Source organism: Mustelus asterias, chromosome 20 (genome assembly GCF_964213995.1).
Source record: "Mustelus asterias chromosome 20, sMusAst1.hap1.1, whole genome shotgun sequence".
In the NCBI taxonomy this organism is placed as follows: domain Eukaryota; kingdom Metazoa; phylum Chordata; class Chondrichthyes; order Carcharhiniformes; family Triakidae; genus Mustelus; species Mustelus asterias.
In genome coordinates, this window is record NC_135820.1 from 14,601,757 (window position 1) to 14,623,864 (window position 22,108).

The 22,108-nt window shown below is 44.5% G+C and overlaps 1 protein-coding gene across 1 annotated transcript in view; it reads right to left on the minus strand.

Annotated features, from left to right (window-relative positions):
* Window positions 1-15,296: 15,296 nt before the first annotated feature.
* LOC144508226 (putative G-protein coupled receptor 139) overlaps window positions 15,297-22,108 on the minus strand; it is a 41,640-nt gene continuing 34,828 nt past the window's right edge. The window contains exon 3 of the mRNA XM_078236039.1: window positions 15,297-16,192. Within this exon, the coding sequence (XP_078092165.1) occupies window positions 15,297-16,192 (896 nt within the window). The remainder of the gene's footprint in view (window positions 16,193-22,108) is intronic.

The window sequence follows — 22,108 nt, forward strand, 5'->3', positions numbered from 1 at the left end:
AATTGTTTTTATGTTTGCTCAGGAGTACATTTATGTTCACTGGATTGGTTAGAGAATGATGTACGTTGTGAACTTTAGTGTTAGGTTTAGTTTTAACATTAGTGCTAATTTAAGTGTGCATATTCATTTCGGGATACAGTTAACAATAGGGTTAGAGTTACATTAGCATTTAGAATGAGGGTCTGGTTAAAATTAGCTTTCGGCTTAGGTTCATTATAATTGTGATGACTAGTTTTAGTTTGAGTATCCCTTTTCATATTGTCCAATTTAAAGGTTCGGGTAAATCTGCAATTTAGCTTTATGATTACTATTTATTGAACAGCTAACAGGCTGTCAAGTTGAGGATTACAGGAAACTTTGTGCTTAGACTAGGACCTATATTCAGTCTTCAAGTTATGGTTACAGTGAGGGTTAATCGAACGGTTTAGATTTGGCTAGGATTATCATTCGTGCTAAAGAGGCAGTTAGATTATGCTGCTGTTTACTGCTCACTTTACTTCTGCACTCAGAGTTCGGGATTAAGACATGTCCATGTATACAGTTAGTGTCTTTATGTTATCGTTACATATAAGTCATGTTAAGTGGTAGCATTCGAGCTTTAGGGATGCTGTTTGTTTTGATTTAGTGTTACAATTTGGATTGATGTCATGGTGACTGGTAACTTTCTGATTATTGCTAGTTAAATGTAAGCTAGTTGTTGATGTTAACTGTTGCATAAGGATTTGATTTATACTTACACTTAGTTATCAGGATGCAGTTGCTGTCGGTGTTAGGGTCAGATACAAGACTAGCAGTAATGTAAGCGTGAGTCTTTGAGAAATGTTGGGGCTATGTCTAAGTCTAAGATTAGTTTTGCAGTCTGGTGTAAGATCAGGATTAAGGGCTATGGATTTAAAGCGATGTCTTTGGCAAGTCTTCGGTTAATTTCAGTTGTAGGTTTAATTTCAGTATTACAAATAGAACTATTGTTCTTCTTAGTTTCCGTTTTCCTGTTAGGGTTGACTGAGCATGAAGGACAGCATTATTTCTGAAGTTACTGTTAACTTTATGGTTAGACTTAGTTTTAGTTTTGGAGGTAAAGCTTCTGTTTGGAAGTGGGTCATATTTCTGGTTAGATCTAGTTGATAATTATTTTTAGTCCAGTTAGCGTTCGGCTTAGGTTTGCCATTCGGGGTATGTTTCGTTTTCGGAATATGATGCTTGTCCTGCACTAGCCCGAAATCACCCAATGGACCGTGATTCCCTCTGGCTGCCAATGAAGTGCCCAGCCAGCCTAATATAGCGATTGCTAATTGATCGAGGGCAGGAAGGGAAACACATCCATTCCCAGTTTCGCCTTCCAAGTGCACAGGTCGCAAATTAAATTCTACCAAGTGTATTCGTAAACTGTGGGCGGAATTTTACCGACGGGTCTGCCGAGGTTCGTACGATCCCGCCCGAGGCCAATGGAGAATGTTGTTCCCTGAGCCTCGGCCGCCCCCAGAATCGGGCGGGCTTGCCAGTAAACTTCCGGCCTCTGCGTCGGTATCTCACTGTCCAGATAATTAAAATGTACTGCCGGACTATGAGTGTCTCTGTATCTTTAAACTCAGTCTGCGCCTCACTGTCTGGATAATGAAAGAGTATTCCAGGGCTGTGTGTGTCTTTGCATCTATAAACTCACAGCCTGTGCCTCATGTCCGGACAGTGTAAGAGTATTGCAGGGCTCTGTGTGTCGTTGTAACTATCAACTCAATGTCCGACATTGAAGGATATTGTAAGACTACGTGCATCCCTGTATCTTTAAACTCCGTGTCTGTGTCTCACTCTGCCAGTACAGAAAGAGTATTGTAGGACTCTGTGTGTCTCTGTATCTTTGAATTCACGGTCTGTATGTCATTGTTGCTTTCACAGAAAGATGCACTTTCATAAACTTCATTAATGAACACACCAGGCATTTATGAATTTAAAAATGTACAGTAGCCACATGGCTGTAGCGAGTTACCAAAACGTATCTTTGCCAATGAGCCTCTCTCACATGGGGTGTGCTGTGGGGCAATTTCAAATGTTGGCCAGTTGTGCCTGAAACTAAGACAATTCAAAACTCGCAAGTCAAATACCTCTCTGCAAAAGACATAACAAAATGTATTTAACATTAAACATAAGACAAAACAATAAAAATGTACAGCTGACTGGGATCCGATGAGGAGTTAAATAGCTCGATGGACAGAACCTCTCCAAAAGATCTGAAGTTTGTTCGAAGTGGTGCAGCACAGAGGGAGAGATTCTCAGCAGGAGTACTGAGGGTGAGTAAAGTGCTGTGATTTATCCATTTATTTAATCCGTTTCTTCGCGGGCTTTTTTCAAAGGTTTAAACTCTGAGGAAGTGGGAGTAGGCTGCAGGGGATTCTGGGAGATTGTGTTTTTTAGTATAAAAGTCACTGGATACAGCAGGCAGCGTCGGGAGCGGGCAGTGGAGTGAGTGGGAATCTGAGTGAAAGCTTTCAGGGCTTTGGCTCACAGGGCTTAGGCAGAAAGGGCGAGGCAGGGTAAGTTATTTTTATCCAAACCTATATAGGATAAGGGTAACTGTGAATGATAGGCCAGCTCGTTGCTTCCGGTGTGGGATGTGGGAGTTCCTGGAAACATCTAGCCTCCCGGAGGACCACATTTGCGCCAGGTGCGTGGAACTGCAGCTCCTGAGGGACCACGTCACGGAACTGGAGCTGCAGATTGCTGACCTTGGTCTAGTCAGGGAGAATGAGAGAATAATTGACATGAGTTATAGGGAACTAGTTACACCGGGGCATCGGGAGGAAGACACGTGGGTCACATTTAGGAGGAGTAAAGGTCAGAAGGGTAACATACCAGAGAGTACTCCAGTAGCTGTCTCTCATAATAGGAAGGGCTCGGCGACAGGTGTGAGAGGGGAGGGGAGTGAGCAATTAGTGGAGGGGTCACCTGTGGTTGTCCCACTCCAAAACAAGTATATTGTTTTTGATAGTGTGGAGGAGGATGACTCTCCAGGGGTAAGCCACAGTGACCAGGTCACTGGCACAGAGTCAGGCTCTGTAGCCCGGAAAGGAAAGAGAGGGGTTAGGAGAGCAATAGTGGTGGGGGATGCGCCTGTTAGAGGCACGGACAGGCGATTCTGTGGGTGCGAACGGGACTCCAGGATGGTAGTCTGCCTACCTGGTGCTGGGGTAATGGATGTCTCCAAGCGGATAGGAGGCATCTTAAAAGGGGAAGATAAAGAAACGGATGGCATTGTACACATTGATGCAAATGACGCAGATAGGAAGAGCAGGGAGAGCAATTCAGGGAGTTGGGAAATAGACTAAAAAGTAGGGCCTCCAGGGTGGCCATCTCTGGGCTGCTCCCAATGCCTCGTGCCAGTGAGGCTAAGAATAGGGAGTTAGTACAATTGAATGCTTGGCTAAAGGACTGGTCCAGGAGGGAGGGCTTCGTTTTCCTAGATCAATGGGAGGTTTTCAGGAGAGGATGGCACCTGTACAAGAAGGACGAGTCACAAATAAGTTGGAAAGGCACAAATAACCTGGCTGGGAGATTTGCTAGTGCAGTTTGGGGGGGTTTAAACGAGTATGGCAGGGGGGTGGGGATCAAAATATTAGGTCTACAAGTGTAGAGGCTGGGGACGAGCATGGGGCTGGGACAAGGCTGGCAAAGAAGAAGAGCACTCTGGGGGAGGATGGCCTCACTGGGCCTGGTGGTCTGGAGTACTTATACTTCAATGCAAGGAGTGTAGCAGGTAAGACAGACGAACTTAGGGCCTTAATGCTCATGAGGAATTTGGATGTGTTTGCGGTGACAGAGACTTGGTTGAAAGAGGGACAGGACTGGCAGCTGAATATTCCGGGGTACAAGTGAGACAGAGGAGGGGCCAAAAGAGGTGGGGGAGTAGCAGTATTAATTGGAGAGCCTATTACAGCGGTGCAGAGGGAGGACAATTCAGAGGGGTCGTGGAACGAGTCACTCTGGTTGGAGCTTAGAAACAGGAAGGGCGCAGTCACTATGTTGGGGGTATACTACAGGCCCCCCAACAGCCCAAGGGAAGTGGAAGAACGGATATGTCAGGAGATACTGGATCGGTGCAGGAAAAATAGGGTTGTTGGATTGGGAGACTTCAATTTCCCTGGTATAGACTGGAAATTGCTGAGAGCTGGGACTCTGAATGGGGAGGAATTTGTAAAATGCGTACAGCAGGATTCTTTGGAACAATATGTAGATAGCCCGACTAGAGAGGGGGCTATACTGGACCTAGTGCTGGGGAATGAGCCCGGTCAGGTCTTCAAAGTTTCGGTAGGGGAACATGTGGCAAATAGTGGCCACAATTCTGTTAGCTTGAGGATCGTGATGGAAAAGGATGAGTGGTGTCCCAAGGGTAAGGTGTTGGATTGGGGGAAGGCTAACTTGAGTAGGATTAGGCAGAAATTGGCAGCTCTTGATTGGGAGAGGCTGTGTGAGGGTAAATCCACATCTGGCATGTGGGAGTCTTTTAAGGAACAGTTGTTAGGGCTACAGGACAGGCATGTGCCTGTAAAAAAGAAGGATAGGAAGGGTAGCATTCGAGAACCATGGATAACCAGGGAAATTGAGGGATTGGTCAAAAAGAAAAGAGAGGCATATGTTAGGTCCAGGCAGCTAAAAACGGAGGGAGCTCTGGAGGAGTACAAAGAAAGTAGGAAAGAACTCAAACGGGGAATTAGAAGGGCAAAAAGGGGTCACGAAATGTCCTTGGCAGACAGGATTAAGGAAAATCCTAAGGCATTTTATTCATACGTTAGGAACAAAAGGGTTGTCAGGGAAAAAACCGGACCTCTCAGGGACAAAAGTGGGGAATTATGCTTGGAGCCCAAAGAAGTAGGGGAGATCCTAAATGAATACTTTGCGTCGGTATTCACAAAGGAGAGGGATGTGTTGACTGGAAGTGTCTCGGAGGGGAGGGTTGAACCGTTGGAGAAAATCTCCATTACAAGGGAGGGAGTGTTAGGTTTGTTAGAGAATATAAAGACTGACAAATCCCCAGGGCCTGATGGAATCTATCCAAGGCTGCTCAGGGAGACGAGAGATGAAATCGCTGGGCCTCTGACGCAAATCTTTGTCTCGTCACTGGACGCAGGTGAGGTCCCAGAGGATTGGAGGATAGCTAATGTGGTCCCGTTATTTAAGAAGGGTAGGAAGGATAACCCAGGTAATTATAGGCCGGTGAGCTTGAGGTCCGTGGTGGGGAAGTTGTTGGAGAAGATTCTTAGAGATAGGATGTATGCGCATTTAGAAAGGAATAAACTCATTAACGATAGCCAGCATGGTTTTGTGAGAGGGAGGTCATGCCTCACTAACCTGGTGGAGTTTTTTGACGAAGTGACCAGAATGGTTGACAAGGAAGGGCCATGGATGTCGTCTATGTGGACTTTAGTAAAGCATTTGACAAAGTCCTTCATGGTAGGCTGGTGCAAAAGGTTGGATCTCATGGGATAAAGAGGGAGGTGGCTAGATGGGTGGAGAACTGGCTTGGTCACAGAAGATAGAGGGTGGTAGTGGAAGGGTCTTTTTCCGGCTGGATGCCTGTGACTAGTGGTGTTCCGCAGGGCTCTGTATTGGGACCTCTGCTGTTTGTGATTTATATCAACGATCTGGAAGAAGGTGTAACTGGGGTGATCAGTAAGTTTGCGGATGACACAAAATTGGCAGGACTTGCAGATAGTGAGGAGCATTGTCAGAAGCTACAGAAGGATATAGATAGGCTGGAAATTTGGGCAAAGAAATGGCAGATGGAGTTCAATCCTGATAAATGCGAAGTGATGCATTTTGGTGGAAATAATGTAGGGAGGAGCTATACGATAAATGGCAGAACCATAAACGGTGTAGATACGCAGAGGGACCTGGGTGTGCAAGTCCACAGATCCTTGAAGGTGACGTCACAGGTGGAGAAGGTGGTGAAGAAGGCATATGGCATGCTTGCCTTTATAGGACGGGGCATAGAGTATAAAAGTTGGGGTCTGATGTTGCAGATGTATAGAATGATGGTTCGGCCGCACTTGGAATACTGCGTCCAGTTCTGGTCGCCACACTACCAGAAGGACGTGGAGGCTTTGGAGAGTACAGAGGAGGTTTACCAGGATGTTGCCTGGTATGGAGGGGCTTAGTTACATAGAAACATAGAAACCCTACAGTGCAGAAGGAGGCCATTCGGCCCATCGAGTCTGCACCGACCACAATCCCACCCAAGCCCTACCCCCACATATTTAGCCGCTAATCCCTCTAACTACACATCTCAGGGACAATTTTTAACCTGGCCAATCAACCTAACCCACACATCTTTGGACTGTGGGAGGAAACCGGAGCACCCGGAGGAAACCCACGCAGACACGAGGAGAATGTGCAAACTCCACACAGACAGTGACCCAAGCCGGGAATCGAACCCGGGACCCTGGAGCTGTGAAGCAGCAGTGCTAACCACTGTGCTACCGTGCCGCCCTAGTTATGAGGAGAGATTGGGTAAACTGGGGTTGTTCTCCCTGGAAAGACGGAGGATGAGGGGAGACTTAATAGAGGTGTATAAAATTATGAAAGGCACAGATAGGGTGAACGGTAGGAAGCCTTTCCCCAGGTCGGTGGTGACATTCACGAGTCACCACCGACATAGGTTCAAGTTGAAGGGGGGGAAGTTTAACACAGATATCAGAAGGACATATTTTACACAGACGGTGGTGGGGGCCTGGAATGCGCTGCCAGGCAAAGTGGTGGAGGCGGACACACTGGGAACGGTTAAGACTTCTCGAGATAGCCATATGAACGGAGTGGGAATGGAGGGATACAAAGGAATGGTATACTTTGGACCAGGGAGTGGCAAGGGCTTGGAGGGCCGAAGGGCCTGTTCCTGTGCTGTATTGTTCTTTGTGCTTTGTTTGTTCATAAGTACAGAGGGAAACATAGATCAATTATACTTTCTTCAAATCAATAATTCCGCCTTTCGTTAGCTTAAAATCAATTCAATTTAACAGCTATACATCAATACAAATGTCTGTCAAACATTTCAGCCAACCATACGATACCTAGGAGCATGGTGATATCTTATTCGTTGAACTGATTCCAGATGCAGCCTCCCTTCTTGGCACTAACTACACCCCTGTCACCTGGTAATGGTGGATGCTACCGCAAGGTCAAAATGACGTTCCAATCGGCTCATTGCCAAGTTGAATAGACATGTGCTCCTACATCCAGGATCATATCTATCCTTGTGTCTGGGCAACGAGTGCATCTATTCATTAATGTTGCACAATACTTAGGAATACTTACACAATACGCAATACTTAGGAATTCTACCGGATAGGACATGCTGACGAACCTATTCCCAGACATTTGACTGTAAGCTGTTGACTTTTGCCACCATACCCTTCGGTAACTTTACTTGACTGAAGTGTGCAATACATTGAATTACATGCAAAATATCAGCATATATGTTTTTAAATCATAATTACTTGCTTTGCTTCCCTTACTGCATGTGCATATGTGTAAGCTGTTTGTGTTAGCTTGCTCAATAATCATTTAGCTCGTCTGATTTCTTGTCCTCTGGAAGACCGCATTCTGCCTATAAATCTTAATAGCTTGTTAAAAATCCCCTTCCACAGGGTGACTCCATACTCTCCACTTGGTCACACAGGTCATGGGACCATTCTCTGCTGTGTTGTCCCTTAAAGGGACAATCACTACATTATTGCAGGATTGCACGTGTGTGTATCTTTTAACACAGTCTTTGTCCCACTCTCTGGGTAATGAAGAAGTATTGTAGAAATGTGTGTGTATCTCTGTAGCATTAAGTTCACAATCTGTATCTCACTATCCAGGTAATAAAAGAGTGTTGTAGAACTGTGAGCGTCTCTTTCTATCTTTAAACTCACAAGGGGCGATTTTGAGCCTGCGTTGGATGTGAGCATAAATATCTGAGAAGCCAGAAAATGACATTCTCACAAAGGAGATCTTGATTTCCGATCTCCCACGCCCCTCGCCGGTGATATAACAAGCTTCCCACCCAGGAAGGTAGAAACCCTCATTTTAACATTTTAACATATCAGTAGAGAGCCACCTCGCCGTCAATTCCACCCTCATTTTAAATTCCGTCCTCACCAGCGTGAGGCTCCACCAGCGCACTTTACAACAGCTTCATAAAAACGCGAGAATAGATACCACACCTCTGAGGGGGAGTGGGGAAGTGGCGTGCAGCTCACCATTATCGATCAGTGCGTCCAATGGAGAGAGGGTACTGGAGAGGACTTGGGGAACACAGATAACTCCTTGTCGTGGCTGAGATGCGGGTGGGGGGAGAGCACGTATGGGGGTGGCGGGGGGGGGGGGGGCGGGGGCGGGGACTGCTGCTCCACGCTGTTCTTATGTGCATCTCTCGTCCGAAGGTGCGGTGAAGCCGTTCTTAAAGGGTTGCACATGGTGGGTAAGTGGAGGCGGGGGTGGACGGGGGTGGGGGGCGGTCGGGAGATGGGGGCTCTTTTTGTGTGGGCTTCCATTCTCGAGATGGCGGGGAAGGGGGCTGGTAGTGTTCTATCAGTGTGTCCCTTTTTGTGTGTGTGTGCATGCGCGCATAGGAGGGTGCATTCATGTGGGGTCCTGCAGTTGGGGCACATTAACTGTCATATAAGCGCTCTTCGATATGAGAGAATGACAATCTGGGGTTTTAGTTGGAATTGGGAGAGTGGACAACCACCAAGTCTGCACAGGGGCCAAAGGCTCCCAACCCAGATGGGGTTGGGAGCCTTTCCTGAGCCCAACCGGCCATTGTAGGGGACAGTAGCGGTGGGAGGGCGGAGGAGGGGCGGGGGGTTAAGATTTTCTCCATGAGGGGAGAAAGAGCCACTGTCTGAAAGGGTAATGACACCACTAACATCTTTCACCAGCCCCCGGGCTGCAATGCACAGCAGCAGGTCCTGTACAGATTGGATGGGTCGTGCCATTGGTCCATCAAGACTGGGCAACTGGGATGTCTGTGTGTTCAAAATGGAAGGTGTTATGTACCGCAATGGAGACAAGGTGGATGGTAATTGTTCATGATCACGTTGATTAAGATAACAGGTAATTGTTAATGATCAAGTTGATTAAGATTGCAGATAAATTTTAATGATCAAGTTGAATTCAATCTGGTGTCTAGAAAATAATCAGCTCACAGCCTATTAAGATTCCTCAGTTTTCCTGGACGAGTCAATCATGCCCATAATGCTAGTCGTGTGAATCTGCTACTGGTTGCCACTCATAAGTTAAGGCTTTAGACGATGAGTCCCACCAAGCATTGAAGCCAATGGCTTCTACCAAACATCACTGAGGGAGCAAACAGAGGTGCTGCACGTTACAGATCACGCTGATGTTAAATGGTAGGGTATCCAAGGACACAGAATTTTAACTTGGAATACTGGGTTATTTTGCTGTATGTGTTTTTGTTGATATTTCGTGATGAACGGTGTACCACCCAGCAAGGAAACTTTCCAATCATTGTGAAAACAACTAACAATGAATATTTATTAACTTAAAAGTAAAACAAAAACACATCCGGCTAGGAGGACTGTAATACATGACAACACGTAATGATACTGATTGCTATATACACATAATTTTACATGGAATCATCCCTTGGTCCCCAAAACTATCCACCATTTAAGTTTATTTCTTAGTGTCACAAGTAGCGTTACATTTACGCTACAATGAAATTGCTGTGAAAATCCCCTAGTCACCGCACCCCGGTGCCTATTTGTGTACACTAAGGGAGAATTTAGCGTGCCAATGCACCTAACCAGCATGCCTTTTGGACTGTGAGAGGAAACCCAAGTATCAGGAGGAAACCAACGCAGACACTGGGAGAACGTGCAGACTCCACATAGACAGTGACAGAAACCTAAGAATCGGACCCGGGTCCCAGGCCCTATGAGGCAGCATTTCTAACCACTGTGCTAAGACAGCTATTTTCCCACACACAACCCAAAATTCATTAACACCATGAGCGAAAGCCAGCAAATAATTATCACAACGAGGTTAAGGTCATCCTGTCTGGGAAATGGTCTTCCTGTTCAGTGATGGCATAAACTGGTTGGTTATTGTGAAAGAAGCTTTTGCAGCAAATTGCTGAAGTTCTGATGTTGACCCTTTCTCTCTCCCTTTTCTATTTTGTATTCTACAGTTATCCCTTTCATTTCCTTTGATTTAATTGCCCTTTGGTGTTGGCGTTCGCAGGTAAGTGCTAATGTCTTCTCAAATCCCCTCTGAATCTCCCGCCCCTTACCCGATAACTATGCCCCTTCGTTTTAACCCTTCAACCAATGGGGACATCCCTCATTATTCCTAAATTTCTCTTCCGCTTCTTCTGCACTCCCCATTTGTCACCCACAAACTCTACATGCTCGCTCTCTCTCATTTATCAACTCTTATTAGATTTTTTTCTGAAAAAGGATGAGTGCAAGGTAAATATCTTTGACAGAATGTCTTTTTTCTGCATTAGAAACATAGAAACATAGAAAGCGACAGCACAAAACAGACCCTTCGGCCCCACAAGTTGTGCCGAACATATCCCTACCTTTTAGGCCTACCTATAACCCTCCATCCTATTAAGTCCCATGTACTCATCCAGGAGTCTCTTAAAAGACCCTATTGAGTTTGCCTCCACCACCACTGACGGCAGCCGATTCCACTCGCCCACCACCCTCTGTGTGAAAAACTTCCCTCAAACATTTCCCCTGTACCTACCGCCCAGCACCTTAGACCTGTGTCCTCTTGTAGCAGCCATTTCCACCCTGGGAAAAAGCCTCTGAGAGTCCACCCGATCTACGCCTCTCAACATCTTATATACCTCTATTAGGTCTCCTCTCATCCTACGTCTCTCCAAGGAGAAAAGACCGAGCTCCCTCAGCCTATCCTCATAAGTCATGCCACTCAATCCAGGCAACATCCTTGTAAATCTCCTCTGCACCTTTCAATCTTTTCCACATCTTTCCTGTAATGAGGCGATCAGAACTGAGCACAGTACTCCAAGTGGGGTCTGACGAGGGTCATATATAGCTGCATCATTATCCCCGGACTCCTAAACTCAATCCCTCGATTGATAAAGGCCAGCACACCATACGCCTTCTTAACCACCTCCTCCACCTGCGGGGCCGATTTTAGAGTCCTATGTACCCGGACCCCAAGGTCCTTCTGATCCTCTACCGTACTAAGAGTCTTTCCCTTTATATTGTACTCCTTCATCCCATTTGACCTGCCAAAATGGACCACTATGCATTTATCTGGGTTGAATTCCATCTGCCACTTCGCCGCCCAGTCTTGCATCCTATCTATGTCCCTCTGTAACTTCTGACATCCCTCCAGACTATCCACAACCCCACCAACCTACGTGTTGTCGGCAAACTTACCAACCCATCCCTCCACTTCCTCATCCAGGTCATTTATGAAAATGGCAAACAGCAAGGGTCCCAGAACAGATCCCTGGGGCACACCACTGGTGACCGACCTCCAATTCGAAAAAGACCCATCTATACACACTCTCTACCTCCTTTCGGCAAGCCAGTTCTGGATCCACAGGGCAGCAGCCCCTTGGATCCCATGCCCTCTCACTTTTTCGAGAAGCCTTGCATGGGGGACCTTATCGAACGCCTTGCTAAAATCCATATAAACCACATCTACCGCTTTCCCTTCGTCATTGTGTTTCGTCACATCTTGCTTTTGACTTTGACAAAGCCATGCTAAGTATTCTTGAGCATACTAAACCTCTCTAAATGCTCATAAATCTTGTCCCTCAGGATCTTCTCCATCAGCTTACCAACCACTGAGGTTAGACTCACGGGTCGGTAATTTCCTGGGTTATCCCTATTCCCCTTCTTGAAAATAGGAACCACATCCGCCATCCTCCAATCCTCCGGCACCTCTCCCGTCTCCATCGACGACGCAAAGATCATCGCCAGATGCTCTGCAATCTCTTCCCTCGCCTCCCACAGTAACCTGGGGTACATCCCATCTGGACCCGGCGACTTATCTATCTTGATGCCATTTAAAGATTCCAGCATAACCTCTTTGTTAAAGTCCACACACTCAATCTTTTCAGTCCACCGCAAGCCCACAGTACATCCACCCAAGTCCTTCTCCTCTGTGAAAACCGAGGCAAAATACTCATTAAGCACCTCTGCCATTTCTCCTAGTTCCGTACTGATGTTCCCGCCTTCACCTTTTTTAGGCTCTATTCCTTCACGTCTCATCCTTTTACTCTTCACATATTTATACAACGCCTTAGGGTTTTCCTTAATTCTACTTGCCAAGGCCTTCTCGTGACCCCTTCTGGGTCTCCTAATTTCCTTCTTTAATCCTTTCCTACAAGCCGTATACTCATCTAGATCCCTATCTTCGCCAAGCTCTCTGAACTTTTTGTACGCTTTCCTTTTCTTCTCGACTAGGTCCCGCACAGCTTTCGTGCACCACGGTTCCTTTAACCTACCACCGCCTCCCTGTCTGCTCGGAACATTGTCCTGTAGAACCCGAGACAGACATTCCTTGAAACACTGCCACCTCTCTTCAGTACATTTCCCCGAGAATACCTCCTTCCAATTTACTCCTCTAATTTGCTGCCTTATGTCTTCATATTTGCCCTTACTCCATATAAACGCTTTCCTAGCTTGCCTGATCCTCTCTTTTTCCAATGCAAGTATAAAGGAGATAGAGTTATGATCGCTATCCCGAAGATGCTCTCCCACTGAGAGATCTGACACCTGTCCACGCTCATTGGTCAGTATCAGATCAAGGACAGCCTCTCCTCTGCAACTCCTCATTCTGCAACTTTTTATTTCATTCTCCCCCCTCTCTCCAACTAGAGAAGTGCAGTTTCGGTGATTTGCCATGCTCAATTGTCCTTTATTGTCCAAAGATGAGTAGGTAGGTCGATTGGCCATGCTGATTGCCCCTTCGTATTCAAAAATGTGCAGGTTAGCTGAATTGGCTATGGTGCATCTTAGACAGTGTCACCCATTGGTACCATATACCCCTCATCCCATTGCAGCTTAAATCTGGATATCTGCATTCACACATTTATTCCATGGCCTTCGAATCCATTCTCAAAGTACATTGTCTCCTCTGTACCTTTGAGTTATACCCAGCTTTTCACTGTTCCATAGTTTTCATCCTCTGACTCGTTATTGATTTGATCCAAATTTCTCAACTTTTGATCACCTCACTTATTCACATTCGCATGATATCATATGTTGACCGAGAAGATTTCATCCTATTGTCCGAATTCACATTGTGAAAGCATTTCAACAACTGCTCTTACTTCCAAACTCATAGTGGCGCCAATGCTCCCCACCCCGCCTTATTAATCATATTTTCGTTGGCCATGAACGTCTTAAGTGTCTTAAGGTCATTTTTGCGATGCAATAAATGCCACTGCCCTCATCATTTAAAAATGGTCCCTACCCTACAGGCCATTTTAGCATTTAATGTTGTCCTGATTGTCAAGCAGTTGCATGTGAATGGAAGCTGTTCTCCATATAATTGTCCCAATGATTTGAAACAGCTTAGTTGACCTGTTTTGCAACGCATTCCTGCACCCTGTACAGTTATATGTTGTTTTAATATCACGCCAACCAGTCTTGATTCCAGTGCGATCTTATGAAAACGATTTCAAACTGTTTGCTTTTTTTCTAGGTACGTACTCAAAGTCTCAGCCATTAATCGTGAAACTCAGATGTCTCTTTAAAGCAACCATAGACAATGGAGTAAACATTAGCAATATAAAATTATCAAGCCGCGTTATTGGCATTCCAATTGATCGGCGTGTCACTTTTCCAAATTCTATCTGCAACCCTTATTCATAGTTATGCAGGATTTTCTACAAAGGCAGGGAAAAATTAAGGCGAAGAAACATTTTTTTAAGGACCATGCTGAATTAGAGATAAATAGATGGACAGGGCTGTTTATTGGAGCTCAGACAGCAGACTGCAAAATTTCCAGGAAGGGAACGATTGTACCCGTGGAGCGATCAGGAAGTCGGAAGTGGTTGAGTACAGAAATCTGCCAGAGCTGTCTGGGCTGGAGAAGGATGGAGGGCAATTTGCGGAAGGCTGAGCATCTTAGGACCTGATTCCTGTCAGAAATTGAGGGTTAAAGTTGTTGAATATGGTAACAGAGATGGGGAGAGGGTTATTGGGGCTGTGATAGGTTGCACTGATTGTATATGATGGAGAAAGGATATTGTAGGGACTGAAGGAGATTACAGCAGACGAGAAGTTAAAACAAGAATGTGAATCTTAAGACACCCCTGTGCGAGAGCAAGCTCGTGTACGCTAATAAATATTGGGGTAATATGGAACGGTGATTAATGCAACTCAGGTAAACGCGGGCAGTAGATCTTTTGAAGATATTAATTGTATGGATGGGAGAGCATAAAAGATTGGCTAGGATTGCTTGAATAGCTGAATCAGAGGTAATAAAAGCAAGAATCAGGATTTCATCACCGGATGAATTGAGGCAGAGATGTATTGGCGTGTTCTTATCGATGTAGTAAGAAGCGATTTTGGCGATTATTCGAAGACATAATTACTGTGAAACACGATCAGGCGGTTGTGAACATTTTGCTTTACGCGAAGAGAATTTCCATTCGAAGTCAGCGAATGGCTATCAGCCGGGAGCTCTGTGTTGTTCCTAACATGGCCTGCCTCCGTTTCGTCTTTTTCACCCACAAAAGTCTCTCGGCTTGGTTTGTCTGAGTGTGAGCAAATTCTCAAACAGAACCCAACGAAATATTCGGATAATGGGAGGGAGGCAGGGAGAACGAGAGAGGCAGGGAGATAGAGATATTAGAGAGAGAGAGAAAGAGACAGCTAAACGGTTTGTAGCAGTATGGAATGTAAAGTAGAACAATGTTTCTAAATATTAATATTAATCAGTTGATATGATATATTCCCAGTTTGCACAGGTCGTTCTTTTGAATGAAGTTTGTTTTCATTTCCTGTTCAAACATAAGGAGATGATAATAGAGTTGGGAAAGACGCGGCTGCTGTTGCTCTTACTTTTCTGTAGGGGCGCTCTTTATCATTTTCTTCATATCTCTATGCCCGGTCGGCCAGTTATCACCCCTGTCCTTGAATAACTGCTCCTCGGCGGATCCACCTCTTTCTGCAATTTTATCTGTGGTCCTCCAATTCCCTGACAGCGCTCCATCCTCGCTCACACCTCTCTTATAACTCCAGCGGACTTATTTCCTACCGTCGGTCATTAGTTACCCCATGCCCAAATCCCAGTGAATCGTTAAGCAACTCTCATTTGTTCTCTTTATCAAATAACAGAATAACTGATGTAATTGGATATTTAATTGCTTTCTTGCAATGCTCTCTGAATTTAGATTGGGTTGCGCCATAAATAAAGGTGTTTGTGCAGCAACTTAAATTTCGCAGCAAATATCCGACTTGTTCAAAGATATAAAATGAATCCTTATTGAAGAGATGTTCGATATGAAGTCGTTGTAAGACATTCACCAACCAGAGAAGTATGAAGCTGCCGGATATGGAGAAAAGTAGAATCACAGATTTCCTTCTGCTCGCCATCTCTGGGTCACTGAATTGTTTTCCCTTGTTCTGGCCCCTCAGTCTTTTACGGGCTGAACTGGCCACTAAAATGTATCTGACTGTCAGACCGTTAAGTAAAAGAATTAAAGCGAATGGGAGCAATGGAGTTAAAGTCGTGTCAATCAATTTAAATCCAATCCACAGTGTGTCCGTGAAATAGCTTGGCTTATTAGTGCAGAACCATGGCACCTTATTGATTATCATTTTAGGTACAAATCGGAAGTAGAAGGGCAGATTTTTTATGAAGAGCAGGACATAGGTTGTTGACAGAACTCCAGCCGCCATTTTCCTGGTGCAATATTTAGTTTTCAGCTTCTGGCAACAGATGGAAACAAATCGATCAAAGGAGAATGTGATGGTGAACCAGACTGAACAATCTACGATTGTATGGTACAGGATATAGACAACAGTGCACACAGGTGTGATGTCCAAGAAACACAGTGGATAATAATAATATCGGAACCGCCTGAGAATGACCTCAATGAAAACGAGCAATAGATCCGCCGTGGCCATCGCCACGAGGTAGCGAGTTGTGCAGCTGGAGAGATCGCACTTTCCCCGAGACAGGATCACAATCGTCATTAAATTCACTGTTGGAGACAGGAGTAAAGGTTTGAAATTACTGACACTTTTTTAATATCCGAGGCCAAGTTTCTAAAGATTCGATTTCAGCACCTCAGAAATCGGTTGATTAGTGATCTGGTCACAGTTTTCATTTAATAAATATAATCAGAAATTCAATGATCCTCCACTCTGCTCACTTGCAGTTTTAACAGAGACTGGCTGGGGGCAAAATAGAGACTGGACTTAGGAAACATTAGATTGTTTTAAATGCCTCTATGCGGCAGGATCCCACTAATGCCCCTATCTTTAATGGAAAGAAAACCGAGATTTGTGATTGAACCATATCCAAAATTTGAGACACTCAGTATGGAAATGCATTTGACAATCACTAGGCTTGTGTTATGGGGATGCTGGGGGTTATACTTCTAACATGTTTGCGATTGGACAGCCCTCACAAGCTGAAGCCCCGTTACTGTATGAAGTAGCTAAATATTTATGGGGAACGCAAATAAGTATTTGAAGGAGACAGGAATGAAAAGATGGGTTGGTTGTTTTAAGTTAATGGAAGGAGTCCTATGTTATGAAATGAAAGGCAAACATTAGTTGGAGTGAGTAAATAGATTCTGTGATCGAAAGAATATGAATTAATCAGAGGAATCTGACCTTTTTATGTCCTGGAATATGATGTTAAAAAAAAACAGTTAAAATTGCCAAATACCTCCCAATACCGTTCACAGTGTTTTCAGGAAGCACTTACTTCCGAGAAAACATTTCTCGAATGTTCAAACTGGGGTTGTCGATGACTTCTTCTCTTTTCCACAGGTATTTCTCTGTTTCGCTGACCATACACAATAGCAGAGTTTCAGAAGTGAGGTGAGAACGACTGTCTGTCAGATCAAAGCAGCAACTGAAAGAGTCAGGGCTCAAGGAGCTACCAGCAACATTGTGCTAAATGTGAGTAGCTTGTCCGGAGAGGGATTTAGCTTTTAGGCACTAATTGCAGCTATATCATGGCATCATTGGGGATATCGGCGCAGGAGCATTCCAGCATTGTGTTGCCGGCAAAAAAGCATCTTGGGCTGCTTCGTCGATTGCATGCCCTCCATCATAATTTCAGAAATCGGGATGTTCTCTGATGGATGCGGGATTCAATATCATTTGAACTCTTATGACAATGAATGATGTCGTGCCAGCACGCAGCAAGACCTTCAAAACATCCAGGCTTTGATTGCAACGTTGCAAATAGCATTTGTGACATATGACTGACAGGCAATGGCCACCTCCATGAAGAGAGAATCTAAATATTTAAACTTGGCGTTTAACAATATTGCCAATTCTGGATCCCATCCCAGAAACCTACTGGTGGTGATTATTAATCACAAGAACAACTATCAGCAATATTAAGACAGGCATCTATGAAGCTGGGGATTCGGCAAAGAGTAGCTCTCCTTCCCACTCCCCAATTCGTCTTATCATCTACAAGCCTCAAATGTGATAGATTACTCTGAATTGGCCTGAAACAATACTGTGTCAAAATGATGGAGTTTAACACGATCCAAGGCAAATCGGCCGACGTGACGGGCACCCCATTCCAAAACGACTAATTATTTGGAGCAGCTGCAGAGGTTTGGAAAAATATAAAAAACAAATCAAACAATTAACATCGACCCAGGTATTGGCAATGACAAGAGCACATCTTGCCGGTTCCACCTTCCAAAAATCACTTTCTCGCCATCTGAAATCTTGTTTCAAAATCAAAAGAGCTCCCCAAAAGGCAAGTCAAGAGCCAAACTGACGGCACGGTAGCACAATGGTTAGCACTATTGCTTCACAGCTCCAGGGAGCTGGGTTCGATCCCCGGCTTGGGTCACTGTCTGTGTGGAGTTTGCACATTCTCCTCGTGTCTGCGAGGGTTTCCTCCGGGTGCTCCGGTTTCCTCCCACAGTCCAAAGATGTGCGGGTTAGGTTGATTGGCCATGCTAAAATTGCCCTTAGTGTCCTGGGATGTGTAGTTTAGACGGATTAGTGGGTAAATGTGTGGGGATATGGGGATGGGGGCCTGGGTGGGATTGTCGTCGGTGCAGACTCGATGGGCTGAATGGCCTCTTTCTGTTCTGTGGGGTTTATAAGACTTGTTCTGACGTATCCACAATCTCCAAATCAAATCTTGCAGCCAAATTTCCCAGTCCCCTGCCGCATCCTCCCTGGATTGTCCTTTCCCATCAACAGTAAACCCCTATTACACCTTGCTACACAGTGTTATGGAGTGGTAAGGGACTTGGTCTTTGAGTCTTCAACGTTAACTCCTAAGACCCTGAAGGCTATTGACAACTACTCAAACATTGGTAAGGATATTTCATACTTACTACTGCTCACCCGCACTCCCAGCTGCTGAAATGTCATGTCCCCACACCCAGCTTTTGCTGTGGCAGGTAGAAATGGATATTATTTTTCCTGACTACATAAGGTGTCCTTTCACCCCTCAGTGAAGTATGTATATAGAAGAGCCACATTATATAATGAGCTGCGGCAGTTCGTTCACAATAAATCCTCTCTGAAGTGGCGATGGCCATATTGTGAAGGATAGGTTCAGCAACCCTATCTGCTGTAGACGGTAAGTAAACAAGCAGAAAATATCGCATTGATTTCGTCCTTACTAATCTTCCTGGGCTGTGAAAATAACATTTGCACATGACAATATTGGTAGGAGCGAGCACCGCACAACTCATGTTAGTACAAAGTCCCCTATTTACGCTGAGGATATCCTACCGCGGTGGCTACAATGTGTCAGCAATTGGCCCTCTTTCAAAAATTATCATCAAGCCAATATGTTTTCCCCTATTCATTTATGGTATGCGAATGTTTCGGGCTGGGTTGGCATTTGCTGACCATTATTGATTGTCTTTGAACTCAATGACGTGTTTGGCCATTTTAGAGAGAATCAGATGGTTTTGAATCTGGATTTACATATTAGCCAGAACAGGAAAGGTATTAGACTTTCGGCTCTAAAAAGTGGCAAACCAGATGATTTTTGGGACAATCATTTCAGCATTTAAATTCCAGATTTGAATGGAACATACATTTAAAAATTAAAAAGTTGGGATACGAAACTGGCCTATTGGATTCTGATTCCATTAAATGTCATATTAAGTGCAACTATGTTGTTGCACTTTGTAAATGGAGGACAATCTTTTGAGAGTGAGAAAATAAATTCAAGATGGCATAAATCCAAGCCTTCAATGTTCTCTAGATCCACAGTATGGCTGGTCCAGTTTTATTTTTGGTCAAAGCAAGATCCCAGAATGTTGATGCTGGGGTATTCAACGACATCATTGACATTCAATATCAAACTGAAATTGTATTGCTTTGGCGCTTTGTTTGAACTTATCAACTTTATCTCAAATAATGGAACACCACACTATTCACCATGGCTTCCCCGTTTTAGCAACTTTTTCAGGCAATACTCCAACATTTTACGTTGACGTTCACTTTTCAGTTTCGAATTTCAAAAACGTTTTCTTTATCTTCTGCCTTTAAGCATGACTCAAACTTTTTAATTTGTTTCCCTGTTCAATCTGTATTCATTCTTTTTTTTCATTGCTCCGCTGTTCTGTGTCATTTTCTGCTGCAATTGCCTGTCTCTCTTTCTCTTTTTCTGCTCAATTGTCTTTCTGTCTCTCTTTTGCTTTTTCTACTCTCTCTCTCTTCCTTTTGCTTCTAATTCAAGCTGTTACAATTATAATTGAATTCTAGCCCTTTACAACTATTCCAACTATGTTTCTTGCTATTTTAATTGCTGATATACCACTGCAGTTATCTTCACCTTCCTCGCCCTTGAGGCAATGTCAACTGCACCTTTTTTGCCAATTCCAAAATCACCGTTTTTAACTACCCGCATGCCTTCTTCCACTCGCAAAAAAACGTTCGCCACTGAAAGAGCTATTATTCCACAAGGCACTCCCTAGTGAAACCAACTGAATGCAACACCTGAAAAGAAAACACAACTATTCCCCACTCACTGACTTTGAGTCCAATAATCCTACCCCAAACAGGGCATTATAGATTTTAATCCTTCAAGAGCGTCGAATTTGGCAGGGATCAGTTCAGAAACGCCAAGTTATATTTTGAAGTTAGACGAGAACCTGGCTTCCTCTGATTATTGGCATTAGGATGTGAATAAAAATGTTTTGCTCCACGTCTGAGTCAATTATCACGAGGAAGCTTTTATTAAAACAAACTTTACTTAAGAACATAGTTATATTAAAATGAAGTAGCTTAACTTTACCAATTTAAAAACATAATCATGATAAAGTATTATTCTTATCAACCATCCATCTCTATGATTGCAATATAAGCAGTATCCTGAGAGACAGACGTCCCTCTCAAAATCAACACAAAACTAATATGCTCATGTGGGCGCGACGTTTCAAGATTTTTACCCCTCTGGACAGAAACAGAAATACAATTAGCTTCTGACTCTGATGCAGAAACCTCCAGAGAAAGATCCACTCCCAGACAGCAGAATCTCAGACAAAGAGACTCTCAAAATCTCGAAATCCAAAGAGCAAAAAAGACACAGAGAAAGTGACATCTCTCTGAAGGTCTAAAGCAGCAATCTAAGTTCTCGGTGTAAGTCCATCTCCACATAATCACATGATGTTGCTGACAATCATCCTAATCAAGGCCTGCTCTTCAAAACTACGCTTGAAAAAGCACTAATAGAACAGAACAGCATTATTCCAGATTTAATAAAGTATATTCTAGCTATTAGGACCAATTATGCTGCTGCATTAATAACAGAGGCTGTTGGTTACAGACCAAGCGGCACCTGTGTTAGAACAGACTGCTAAAGTAATCCTGTACAGAAACATGACTTTAACACAATTCTTAAAGGCATAATATCATGACAGATGAATGCACACAATATAGCTTATGGCTATGGATGTTTGGTATTCATCATCGTTTCGTGAACCACACGCATAGAAACATAGATATATAAAAGATAGTGACTAAACACATTGAAAAAGGGAAGGCGCTAGATGTGGTTTATATGGATTTTAGCAAGGCGTTCGATAAAGTCCCCCATGCACGGCTTCTAGAAAAAGTGAAAGGGCATGGGATCCAAGGGGCTGCTGCCCGGTGGATCCAGAACTGGCTTGCCCAAAGGAGGCAGAGAGTGGGTATAGATGGGTCTTTTTCTGAATGGAGGTCGGTCACCAGTGGTGAACCCCAGGGATCTGTTCTGGGACCCTTGCTGTTTGTCATTTTCATAAATGACCTGGATGAGGAAGCGGAGGGATGGGTTGGTAAGTTTGCCGACGACACGAAGGTTGGTGGGGTTGTGGATAGTCTGGAGGAATGTCAGAAGTTACAGAGGGACATAGATAGGATGCAAGACTGGGCGGACAAGTGGCAGATGGACTTCAACCCAGATAAATGCGTCGTGGTCCATTTTGGAAGGTCAAATGGGATGAAGGAGTAGAATATTAAGGGACAGACTCTTAGTACTGTAGAGGATCAGAAGGACCTTGGGGTCCGGGTCCATAGGACTCTATAATTGGCCCCGCAGGTGGAGGAGGTGGTTAAGAAGGCGCATGGTGTGCTGGCCTTTATCAATGGAGGGATTGAGTTTAGGAGTCTGGGGATAATGATGCAGCTATATAAGACCCTCGTCAGACCCTACTTGGAGTACTGTGCTCAGTTCTGGTCGCCTCCCTATAGGAAGGATGTGGAAAAGATTGAAAGGGTGCAGAGGAGACTTACAAGGATGTTGCCTGGATTGAGTGGCATGCCTTATGAGGATAGGCTGAGGGAGCTCGGTCTTTTCTCCTGGGAGTGACGAAGGATGAGAAGAGAGCTAGTAGAGGTGTATAAGATGTTGAGAGGCATAGATCGGGTGGACTCTCGGAGGCTTTTTCCCAGGGTGGAAATGTCTGCTACGA